General features: G+C 41.8%; 1 protein-coding gene across 1 annotated transcript in view; it reads right to left on the bottom strand.

The window, feature by feature from the left end:
* Nucleotides 1-12,782, bottom strand: part of otog (otogelin) — a 48,578-nt gene that overhangs the window by 10,868 nt on the left and 24,928 nt on the right. The window contains exons 25-43 of the mRNA XM_081706508.1: nt 12,588-12,726; nt 12,205-12,339; nt 11,055-11,198; nt 10,771-10,890; nt 10,473-10,589; nt 9,852-10,008; nt 9,643-9,669; nt 9,336-9,503; nt 8,606-8,884; nt 8,401-8,521; nt 8,228-8,307; nt 5,354-7,854; nt 4,476-4,653; nt 4,239-4,387; nt 1,990-2,079; nt 1,576-1,762; nt 1,068-1,288; nt 510-648; nt 151-339 (exon numbers count right to left, since the gene is read on the bottom strand). Coding sequence (XP_081562634.1) covers nt 151-339; nt 510-648; nt 1,068-1,288; nt 1,576-1,762; nt 1,990-2,079; nt 4,239-4,387; nt 4,476-4,653; nt 5,354-7,854; nt 8,228-8,307; nt 8,401-8,521; nt 8,606-8,884; nt 9,336-9,503; nt 9,643-9,669; nt 9,852-10,008; nt 10,473-10,589; nt 10,771-10,890; nt 11,055-11,198; nt 12,205-12,339; nt 12,588-12,726 — 5,141 coding nt within the window. The remainder of the gene's footprint in view (nt 1-150; nt 340-509; nt 649-1,067; nt 1,289-1,575; nt 1,763-1,989; nt 2,080-4,238; nt 4,388-4,475; nt 4,654-5,353; nt 7,855-8,227; nt 8,308-8,400; nt 8,522-8,605; nt 8,885-9,335; nt 9,504-9,642; nt 9,670-9,851; nt 10,009-10,472; nt 10,590-10,770; nt 10,891-11,054; nt 11,199-12,204; nt 12,340-12,587; nt 12,727-12,782) is intronic.

Genomic DNA, 12,782 nt, shown 5'->3' with positions numbered 1-12,782 from the left:
CAATACTTATTATTATTAATATATATAATACTTTATATAGGGCACTTCACAAACCCAAGGGTGCTTTACATTCAGGAAAGGAAAAAAAATGGATGAATAACCAGCAGTAAAGAGGAAAGTATTAAGTTGGAGATGGATGGGAGACCATACCACATTTTTGAGGTGGGATGCACAGTGTAGAGTAGGGCCGATGAAGGAGAGTTCCCTGCGGGCACTCACAGCCCTCAGACAGGCCTGAGCACTGCTCTACGTGATACTCAAAGTCCTGGTTAGGACATGACACTGCTGTACAGGCTGACAGACATGCCTGGTACTGCAGATTCTCTGGGCACATGAATGCTAGAGGAAAAGAGGCAGAGAAATGCACTGAATATACAAATTACACAGTCAATTCCTTGTCATTTGAGAAGTCAAAGAAGCTAAAACTATTACATTTGCAGGTTAAGTAGCTTTTCATAATAATCTTTAAGAAATAAAAAAGAATCGTGTGTATGTGGACTGAAACGTACGGCAGTAGTGTGGACTTCTCCACTCGATACAGATGTTGAACCTGTTACAGGATGCCACGTAGGCAGCAAGAGCTACACAAGGGTTGTTAACGTACTCCGCATCTCGCACCCACACTTCACAAAATGTGGCTGGTGGAACCTGACATGCATGCATGCATGCACATGCGCACACACACACACACACACACACACACACACACACACACACACACACACACATATACACAAGAACACACCAAAAGTTGTAACCAAATGGCAGATACTATAGGGGTGCATCTGAAGTTAGCAGCTTATGTATGTTAGTGGACTTCTCTTAAGCTCTTTTGATATAGAATGCGCGATATAGATGTGGGCACACAGGCAATTAACTGCACATTCCAACCTAAATACTTATAAATAAAAGTTAATAATCTGCACTTTTCACCAGTATTTATCTTATTGTTTAATCTTTTCATCTTAAATGCATATTTTGTTATTTTTGTCATATTGAAGTACTGGGAAGGTATAAAAGTTGCAGGCATGTAAGAATTGTATGTGTGGCTGTGTAAGGTTGCATACATAGGGGCGGCAGGCGGTGAAGCTGGGGTTGTTGAGCATGCTATGACAGGTGGAGCAGTCACTGGTGGAGCAGTTAACCTCCCTCCTCCTGCTGTGGCTTACATAGCTGGTGGTGTTGGGCACCTGCCAGCTATCAATGAACACAGCTGGATCCTCAGTCTCAGCCACAACGGTACCATTGGACAGGGTCAGATCGTTCAACGGGTTACCATCACAACAGCCTGCAGTAACAGCGCAATAAAGTTTGCATTTATATTCAAAAACAGAAATTAAAAAATGTACAGACATGTCATGCAGCCCTCCGGAATCACACACTACATGCCTTGCCTGTTTGCTCCTGTTCTATCACCCATGCCAGCTCCTCGACTCAGAATTGGATTTGCTCTTTGCGTTTGCCTGGTTTGTATTGATGTTAATAAACTGTTTGATTGATGGTCATCCGCGAGTGTCTGACCTGTCTTGCACCGTGACGAGAAGTTATGATTGTGTGAGATGGTTGGCCACATACCGCATAGTCCCATGGTGGAGAGCTTGTTAGTGCAGGTGTCTGTTTCAATCACCATCATGCCTGTACTGTGGAACCACTGGATCTTCAGGCCCGCAGGACTTCGGATCAGATACATGTTCCCTGTATCTAGAACCTCAAAACCATACTTTTTAAACCGTGGTTTTGCATACCTAGAGCTCACATACAGCTGTGAAAAAGGAGAGAAATTCCTGAATCCAGTACATGCACCACATGAGCAAGTTAAGAATATGGTGACAGAGAAATAAATGCACAGGTATACTAAAAATAGCTGGCAGATATTAATGTAGCTCCATTTGCATGCCTCTGCTTTCTGTTGTCTGTTAAATGTGTATTTAAATGGATAAATGGTAATTGTATACTGGAGTAGATAGATAGGCAGACACATGTACTCACATGTCTCTGGATGCGATTTATGAGCACCTCATTGGCTTCATGGGTAATATTCAAAGCTGTCAGGCACAGGTGTGTGAAGTTCCAGATAACCTGGAGAGCCAAATGAAGAGTAAAAACAGTGACATGAAAAATAAGGCAAATGTAGGACCTGACATCTCCAGGAAAAGTGAACCGACTGGCATTGCACATGATCTCAATCAAAACTTTGCAAACCACTCCTCAAACACCTCAAGGCAATGCACATTTTTGCATTGCATTTCAGCTTTCAACACTTGAATCAATTAGTAAAGGAGTGTATAACATTAAGTACCTGACCTGGGAGTTGGAATCAAACAAAAATGTAGGTTACAATGTCTGCACTTACCAAATACTGACTACACAAGTGACCAGAGTTGTATTAACTGCACAGTGCAAAAAAAATCTAATTGTTTCAATTATTCTGATGTGAGAGGAGAGGCATGGAGGAAAGAAGAAGGAAATGGGTCCCAAAGAGGCACAGAATAGAAAACTGAGTGTATATCTGTCCCACTGTGCTGTCTGAGCTGAGTGTATATCTGTCTCACTGTGCTGTCTGAGTGTATATCTGTCTCACTGTGCTGTCTGAGTGTACATGTGTCTCACTGTGCTGTCTGAGTGTACATGTGTCTCACTGTGCTGTCTGAGCTGAGTGTATATCTGTCCCACTGTGCTGTCTGAGCTGAGTGTATATCTGTCTCACTGTGCTGTCTGAGTGTATATCTGTCTCACTGTGCTGTCTGAGTGTATATCTGTCTCACTGTGCTGTCTGAGTGTACATGTGTCTCACTGTGCTGTCTGAGCTGAGTGTATATCTGTCTCACTGTGCTGTCTGAGCTGAGTGTATATCTGTCTCACTGTGCTGTCTGAGCTGAGTGTATATCTGTCTCACTGTGCTGTCTGAGCTGAGTGTATATCTGTCCCACTGTGCTGTCTGAGCTGAGTGTATATCTGTCTCACTGTGCTGTCTGAGTGTATATCTGTCTCACTGTGCTGTCTGAGTGTACATGTGTCTCACTGTGCTGTCTGAGCTGAGTGTATATCTGTCTCACTGTGCTGTCTGAGCTGAGTGTATATCTGTCCCACTGTGCTGTCTGAGCTGAGTGTATATCTGTCTCACTGTGCTGTCTGAGTGTATATCTGTCTCACTGTGCTGTCTGAGTGTACATGTGTCTCACTGTGCTGTCTGAGCTGAGTGTATATCTGTCTCACTGTGCTGTCTGAGCTGAGTGTATATCTGTCCCACTGTGCTGTCTGAGCTGAGTGTATATCTGTCTCACTGTGCTGTCTGAGTGTATATCTGTCTCACTGTGCTGTCTGAGTGTACATGTGTCTCACTGTGCTGTCTGAGCTGAGTGTATATCTGTCTCACTGTGCTGTCTGAGCTGAGTGTATATCTGTCTCACTGTGCTGTCTGAGTGTATATCTGTCTCACTGTGCTGTCTGAGTGTACATGTGTCTCACTGTGCTGTCTGAGCTGAGTGTATATCTGTCTCACTGTGCTGTCTGAGCTGAGTGTATATCTGTCTCACTGTGCTGTCTGAGCTGAGTGTATATCTGTCTCACTGTTCTGTCTGAGTGTACATGTGCCTCACTGTGCTGTCTGATCTGAATATACATCTGTCTCACTGTGCTGTCTGAGCTGAGTGTATATCTGTCTCACTGTGCTGTCTGAGCTGAGTGTATATCTGTCTCACTGTGCTGTCTGAGCTGAGTGTATATCTGTCTCATTGTCCTGTCTGAGTGTACATGTGTCTCACTGTGCTGTCTGAGCTGAGTGTATATCTGTCTCACTGTGCTGTCTGAGTGTACATGTGTCTCACTGTGCTGTCTGAGTGTATATCTGTCTCATTGTCCTGTCTGAGTGTACATGTGTCTCACTGTGCTGTCTGAGCTGAGTGTATATCTGTCTCATTGTCCTGTCTGAGTGTACATGTGTCTCACTGTGCTGTCTGAGTGTATATCTGTCTCATTGTCCTGTCTGAGTGTACATGTGTCTCACTGTGCTGTCTGAGTGTATATCTGTCTCATTGTCCTGTCTGATTGTATATGTGTCTCACTGTGCTGTCTGAGTGTATATCTGTCTCATTGTCCTGTCTGAGTGTATATCTGTCTCATTGTCCTGTCTGATTGTATATGTGTCTCACTGTGCTGTCTGAGCGTATATCTGTCTCACTGTGCTGTCTGATTGTATATGTGTCTCACTGTCCTGTCTGATTGTATATGTGTCTCACTGTGCTGTCCGTGCTGTGGCACTCCTCCACCAGAATGCTGATGGTCTCGTTGGGCAGCCGAGTCACCACATAGGAAGCAGCTTTAAAAATGGCCACATTGTTCCCATCAAATGTCACCACATTCAGGTCAGGAAATACTGAACAGCGACCTAAACACCAACACAAACCACAATATTCAACCTTTAAAAATACTGTACATAACAATCTGTACACCTGGGTGTAAGGTGTATTACTCACATGGACAGGTCCACTTTGGGCAGCACTTGTCCCCATTGACCTGTACAGCGAATCCCAGGAGGCCACAGTTTGGGGGGCTGGAGTCGTAGGGACAGCTCTGGGACTTATTGAACAAGAGCAACTGACCACTCACACAAATGAGTTTAGTGCACTCATCCACCACCTCAGAATATGGTGGCTACAAAGACACACACACACACACACACACACACACACACACACACACACACACACACACACACACACACACATACATACATACATACATACATACATACATACATACATACATACATACATACATACACACACACACACACACACACACACACACAGAGTGAGAGATAGAGTATAAGTATTAAAAAAATTAAACAATTTACATATCATCAACCATTTCAACATGATGGTTTCAACATCATATCTTTTGATTTTGTTTGTAGCAAGATCTTTAACTATAACCTGTGCAGTTGTAAATTTAGGGGAAGTATGAATGTGAAGAATGTGAGCTTCAGTCACAATTTTAGTTAGATTACTTATATAGTTAAAGTTAATGATTAAACTCATCATTAGTTGATCATCTGAGTTAGGTGTGTTGGAGCAGGTAAAACAAATCCCTGTAAAACACAGTCTGTTGGACCAAGTCTGGAAACTACACCAACAATACAAGCAGTACAATTAATTGGGAGAACAGACAGCTATTTTAGGTTAGATGAAAAATGTCTTTCAGAACTTTGTATTGAGACATTTTAAAATACTAATATTAATCAAATTATTGACAGTGAGGAGTACCAAAATATCAAAGACTACATAATGCCCTATTGCATTGAACACCATCAGACTTGAAAACATAGAAGACTGGCCTGTTTTTTTGAACTCACCATGCAGACTTTGGGGGAAACAACACCCTCTGTTGTGGTGGATGAAGCTGTTTTAGTCAAAGAAGTCTCCTCTTCTGGAGTCATCCAGTGCTTTGACTCTGTTACAGATGGAGAGGTGGGTGTTGCAGGGACTACAGAACTAACCTCTGGGGAAATGTCTGGGGCAGGGGGTCGTTCAGTCACCACTGGACTTGCTGATGAAGATGAAGTTGTGGGAGAGGTAGTCGTTTTAGAGGTTGTAGTTGTGTAGTTGGATGGTGCCAAAGGACTGTCTGTTGCAGTGACTGTGCTCATCAATATTGCAGTGGTCTTGGTTTCACTTGCATGTTCAGGTGTTTGAGGATATGCCTTCGTGCTACGAATTGTTGAGAAGAGGCTAGTTTGGGAAACAGGCTCTGTCATCTCCAGAGAAACAAATGTACTTGTGGCAGCCTTTTCAGTCACCAATGAAGGTGAAATACTTGTTGTTTTTGTGATCCTGGGAGTTCCTTGTGTGGTGGAGACAGAAATAGTTGAGGTGAGGATGGTTGTCATTCTCTCTGAGGGAGAAGTCAATTCTGGAGGTGATGTGCTGGACATGTACAGTGCAGGTGACCATGATGAAGGTTGTGTGGCTTTAGTAGTAGATAGTGCAGCTCTATCGGTGTGTGGAGGGTAATGAGTTGTCTCCGTTTTTAGATGGAGAATTGCAGAGCTGAGGGTGGAGGTCTTGCTCCCTGTGGTTGACAAAGTTGGGTGAGGCTTTTCAGTTGCAGCTGCAGTGCTCATCATGGAAGTAGAAACTGTTGGTTGTTTCTGTGGGACTAATGTGGTTGCTGAGGTAGTGATAGTAACCTTGGGAGACCCTGGTGTATAACTAGGCAGTGTTTCCTTTGTCATTATCTTGGCTGCAATTGTGGGATGTGATGTAGAAAGCTGAGTGGAGGTGATGACACTCTCTCTGAGGTGTGCTGTGGCTGAGGATGACTCTGGAAATGGACTCACATGTGACTCTGTGGAGCTTGCTGTGGTAGCCTTCGATGTGGTACCAGTGATTACCATTGGAGAAGTTCTGGGGGTTGTCACGTGAGTGGGTAAGACCTGTGAAGGTGTCAGCACTGATGTGATATGTTCTATAGGTGAAGGAAATACAGTGGTGTGTGTGGTTAGCAATGGCACTGCGGTGCTTGTATCAGTGGGCTCTGCGACTTTAATAGTGGTTTGAAAGAGTTCAGGTGGAACAGACTGGGTAGAAGTGAACCGTGTGGTGGCAGTTTGACTCAATCCCCAGGATGTTGTTGTGTGTAAAATCTTCTCAGAGACTGGAACTGCAGGAGACCAGGGTGTGTGAATGCTACGGGGAATAAGAGTTGGCTGATCAGTTGTTGTCAGTATGGTTTCTACTGCCTTAATTGTAGAAACTGTGGAAGGCCCTGAAATGATTTGAGTTGCTTGCTGATCTATATCTGGGATGACAGGTAAGGTTGTTTTGGAAGTTTCAAGTTGCTCTGGTGTAGTAATCGTAAGCAAAGAGTGTGTTGTTTGTGTTAAGGGTGATGTCTCAGGTTTCACTGGGAGGTGTGTTGTAGAGGTTTTCATCACAGCAGATGAAGTAGGCTTAGTTGTCCCTGTGGTGTGTGCCACTGAATATTCTCTTGTTTCAGTGCCACTTACTGGTGTTGATTTCAGAGTTCTGAAGGCACTAACTGTTGTGTTGAACTCTGTGGATGGAGTGAACACAGGAGTTGTAACAGTCAATATATGTATAGGAGGAGATACAGTTGGCTGTGTTATGGTGGCAGATGTATTTAACTCCAATGGAGGAACTCCATATATTGAAGAGGTTTCAGCACTAAAAGTCTTTGCACTGGCTGTAGAGATCACAGTGGGTCTGGCAGTGGCATTGGAAAGCTTTGAGACAGTGGCAGGTTCAGTGCTGGCTGTATCTAGAAGAGACTCTTTGAGCGTCAGGGAAGTGGACTCAGTAGTGTCTCTGGGGGTAGATTTTGGGAGAAAGAGGAGAGTACTTATTCTAGTGGGCTGCTCAGCTGACATAGGGGACACGCTGGACACTACAGGTGAGCTGGTAACTGTGGATAGTGCCAAAGCCCCTGCTGACCTTAGAGTTGCAGAGGTCACTGGTGAAGAGATAGAAGTAGACACTGTCTGTGTCCTTACTGTAATGGGGGAAAGAGAGGACATGTCGGGGCTTCTAGTGGTTCTGGGAGTAGAAGATAGTGGCTTAGCGGAGGAGACAGATGTCTTCACAGTTGTTACAGTTGTCTCTAGCACAGCCATGATAGGAGCAGTACTTGGTGTGGGCGAGAGAATTAAACCGCCCGTAGTGGCTGTTGTACTAGCTGTACTACTAGGTTTTGGAGAGGGTGACATCATCTGAGTTGTGGAGGTGATTGACTCTGTAGCTGGACGGCTACTGGTGGAGATCTCTGTATCCAGAGGTTCAGAAGTGACAACTGTAGATGTTGTTATGAGGCCTGGTGGTGTAACTGGAGGGTTAATACCTGCACACAAACACACCACAGGTTAGACAGGATGCCCAGCACAAGAGAAAGGAAAGAGCAATGCACACAGAATTACATAGAAATATTAGTTACAGAGCTTTACGGTAACCTTGCCCAATACCTGCTCCAAGTTTTGTAGCAGTAAAAGTAGTTTTGCTGTGTGCTTAGGCTTATGGATAAGAGGCAAATGTACTGAATATCACCTTTTGGCAGGCAACAGCATTTGAACAATTAATTTTAATAGTCACAGCATCAGTAAAAACACTGACCAGCAATTTTTTGGCATTTTCATTGAGAAAAGGATAAGTATTGCTCTTTTATAATTTTGCATTTTGTAGCAGTAGCAGAAATGCATTGATGTGCAGTAGCTTACAGTCCTCCACGTAGACACATTTTTGAGTGACCTCGTCCAAAACCATGTGCACTGGACACTGGGCCACACATCCCTCTACCCTGCAGAGAATTACACAAGCTTATCATTACACACATAAGATGATGGTGAAACACAGACGTAAATAAGTGTTAGCTGTGTATTTATGTTCTTACTTTAAAATATCAATACAGCTCCGTGCTGCTGGGTCACTGCATGTTCTAAAACATGGACTCACACAGGACTCATATCGCCATTGGCAAAGAGGACCCATGGAGTAGTCTGTGGTGCTGCCTGCTTTAAAAAAAAAAAAAAAAGGATTTAGAGAATCTAAAATCATCCACACGTTTGTGTGCACATGTTTGTGTGTACATGTCTTACCAGCAAGTTTGAAGAGAGTGGCCCTCCGGTAGCGATCTGAGTGGTTGTACTTCAGGAGTTGGAGTCTTGACAGCATGTAGTGTAGGAAAAATCCTGGCCACACGAGTGACTCTAGTGAATCAAATCCAGAGATCCATGTGTTTCTATGCAGTATAAAAGTTGCTGCATCCCAGAATGCCTTGCTGTCCTCCCATTTGTGCAGTCTTAAACGGCCACTGCGTTCGGTGTGGAGGAAGTAGTTTGGTCTATCTGCTGCTTCAAAGGAAACTAGTGATGGGTCTAGAGCACAAAAAACAGTATCCTTCAAGTCACATTAAACAGTATCAACCTCATAGGGCCTAAAACAAAACAAAAACCTCCATTATGTACTGATAATAGGTAATACCCATCAGACATGATTATTTGAAAGATGCATGTTTCCTGACTAGCAGATGCCACTAGGACATGAATTATATTATATTTTATATAATGTTGTACTTTGGCTTGAGTTTGTTATTTGTAATGGGTATCATTGTATTATACAATTCTGGCATTGGCGAGCCTCAATTTGAATACATTTAAACACAAATATTAATATTTACCAGTGGTAATCTGCTGGATGTAAAAAGAGAATAGGCCATGACTAGTTGTCCACAAAGACCAAAACACAGTTAAATGCATAAGCATGTGGTTTACTATAGCAAATATAACATGTTTTATATGTGTGCACATAAGGATGCGCGTGTTCTACCGTGCGGTCTGGTTTTGCTGAGTCCTGGTGTCATCATGAACCGAGTCAGGACACCATCAGTACTCTCCATTCCCCTTTTCAGGAACACCATTCCATTTGTCTGATTGGCTGCTAATAGCAAGTTCCTGTCCCTATGGGTTAGCAACCTCAATGGACCTTTACCTATAACTGTATAACATTTTTCAAGCAAACACACACACACGCACACACACACACACACACACACACACACACACACACGGACTTCTAATCATCATGGGAAGCTGTCAAACGATTGCCGAAAACAATGGATTTATTCTCTGCATACCTTTATTGTAGTATTCACAGTCATATGCTGCAATCAGAAACAAAAAAAACATTACTGTTTATTCTAATCATTACAACACCTGACTCATCTCTTCACTCTCTGAATACACCGTATGTCAGTGTATGCCTGGTGGAACAGTGGCTTTCAGGTTAAGCCTAACCTTAACCCTGAACATATTTGCAAACACACTAAAAGTGACAGTTACTCACGGCACAAGGAGGGGGTGCGCCAGTCAATGGTGATTCCGTGATGGCAGCATCGGTGAGCATACACTGCCACACTTGTACAGAAGCACTCACAGTCCCCTCCACGGCTGCAGCCACAGGTATCAGCTAGGCAGTTCATGTAGAACCACGTCACGTCCACCTACACAACAAGGTACATGTTTACAGTTCATGTACAACCACGTCACATCGACCTACACAGCACGGTATGCGTTTACAGTTCATGTAGAACGTCACTTCCGCCTACACAGCACGTTTTCACATATAACAGCTCTAATCGGCCTGACATCTTATAGTCTGCAAAATAGTATTCAGCTGAATTTTTTTTGTTCAAGGTATCTATCTATCTATCTATCTATCTATCTATCTATCTATCTATCTATCTATCTATCTATCTATCTATCTATCTATCTGCCACATTTTAACAGGCACATTTTAACATGCAGGCACATTTTAACATGCACATAAATACACAATACATACACAAACATATGTCCACACTACATAGTTACACAAATTCTCATAGTAATTAAGCCAATTAAATACTGCCATTGCTACTCTGAGGTTCTGCTAGAGAAACAGTAGATGACTAATTCTTTCACTCACCACCGGGTGACAGACTTGGAACACTTCGCTGAGCAAAATCCCACATTGCCTCTTAGCAAAAGGTTCACGTAGAGGATTCAAAGTGCACGGATGCCTTATATCAGGACTGTTCACACACTGAAAACACACACACACTATATAAAAATTAAAATCAGATCATCTATATGTTTCTAAAAAAAAAAAATTAACTAAAACAAACAATATTTATGTTAACATCCAGAGGTATTTGATATTTTCTATTCCAGTTAGACATTAGTGTCTATGTGAGTCCGTATGTATGTGTGTGTGCGTGTCCTGCCTCTGCTGCGGTCCAACTGTTTCCAAACTCCTGTGCTGTCAATAAGTCCATGTTATCAGGTGTTCTCATATCATTCACTGTTTTCAGATCAAAGTTCCCACACAGGCCAGAGAGTTTACCCTGGGAATAGACACATGCACGTGCACACACACACACAAATGTATTTTTTGATTTGTACCAGTTTTCTGTGTGTGTGTGTGTGTGTGTGTGTGTGTGTGTGCGCGCGCGTGCACGTGTGCGTGTGCGCATGTCTCAGAAGAGTGGATTGTGTAAGCATGTCTGACCTGCCAGCGGGGTCCGGCTTGTATGTGGATAGTGGTTTTTCTGTCCCAGAGCAATGAGAGCTCATACTGCAACAGGTGAATAAAGGTGAAGTAGCCTGCATTCCAGATGTACACATTCTGCCTCTCAATCATGCTGGCTGGGTTCTGCACACAGGCAAAATAATATTATCAAACTCCAAAACATACATAAAAATCTCAATTTAAAATTAACAAATTGAACAAAGCAGAAATAAATTAACAACCAGAAACTTTCAGAGCACTACAAATAAAAACAAGTAAATATAATAAATAAATAATAACCAAGTAACTATAATAAATAAATAATAGCCAAGCAACAATGATATATATAAATAATAATCAAGTAACCATAACACATAAATAATAACCAAGTAACTATAATAAATGAATAATAAACCAAGTGAGTATAATAATCTTTTTGGAAATAATTTCCACAAAAATTAAACAAACAAAAATAATTAATGAATCACAATGAATTCCAAAGACATGAAAACCTCTAAATCCAAATAACTCTTTCACTTCAAAGGGAAAAAGTCTGATCTAGACCCTATCCACATTCTCAATGTGTAATACTGTAATGTGCAGTATTCTTAAGATGCAATATACTGGCATGCAATATTCTAAGTTTTACATTTTATTTATGTTTTATTATATTTTTATTAGTTTAACTATTCTGTACTTAGTTTTTTTCTTTCTTCTCTGGCACCACCAAGACAGCCATCCTATTTGGCATTCAGCTCAGATAAATTCAATTCAGTGTATAGTGCTGCCAAGTTTATAAACAGACAAGCAAACCAAAGATGCTGAAATAGATTCTAAACAGATCCTTAAAATAGCTTGTCTTTCAGTATATGAATCTATTGGAAGAGAGATTATTCCAGTATGAAGCTCACAGAAAGAAAGCTAAGCAGCCGTTATTAATTCAGACTGTTTTGACCATACTTATGATTATTTAATGCCTGTGAAACATCTGTTTGACTGTTGTTACAATGTTATTGTACTATTTCAGACATTGCTGTATTGTTTTCTAAAAAAATAGGAACCACACAGCCACCCCAAATATTAAAGTATAAATGAAATCTTCATACGAAATGAGATTTTAAAGTGAATACATTATGTGTGATTAACTCACAGGTTTTCCACTTTCATCATCAAAAATTATGAAGGATTGTCCAACTGAGATGACAATGGATTTTCTGCAGATTACACCATTTTCAAAGCAGTCGACATTCTCGGCTGTAACACTTATCATTACATCAGCTGAAGTCTTGTGCACAAACACACATGTAGACACATACACATGCACACATGCATGCACACGCACACACACACACACACACACACACACGCACTCACACACGCACGCACACGCACGCAAACAAAGAGAGAGACAGAGAGATGTAAAGACACAAAGGCACAATGATGTACAAAAAGGAACAAATATGTCAGCAATACAGAAGGTAACCAATTTTATAAGAATATGATTTATTGATATATACTGTCCATATTTCTCACCTTTAGTAGGTAAACTTTACAAGCTCCAATATAATCAAAGATCAGGCCATCAAATGTGCGGTAATGTCGATCTCCATACAGGGTGCATATTGAGGCACATGGACGAAACTCACACTGGAATGAACCATGCTGACACACACTAACACATAATAGGTACAGTTACTTTTCCTTGTTGTATACAGAATATTACTGTTG

This window comes from Electrophorus electricus, chromosome 23 (assembly GCF_041902795.1).
Source record: "Electrophorus electricus isolate QZ-2024a chromosome 23, ASM4190279v1, whole genome shotgun sequence".
Lineage (NCBI taxonomy): Eukaryota > Metazoa > Chordata > Actinopteri > Gymnotiformes > Gymnotidae > Electrophorus > Electrophorus electricus.
The sequence above is the reverse complement of the archived record's forward strand: the minus strand, read 5'-3'. Positions and strand labels throughout refer to the sequence as shown.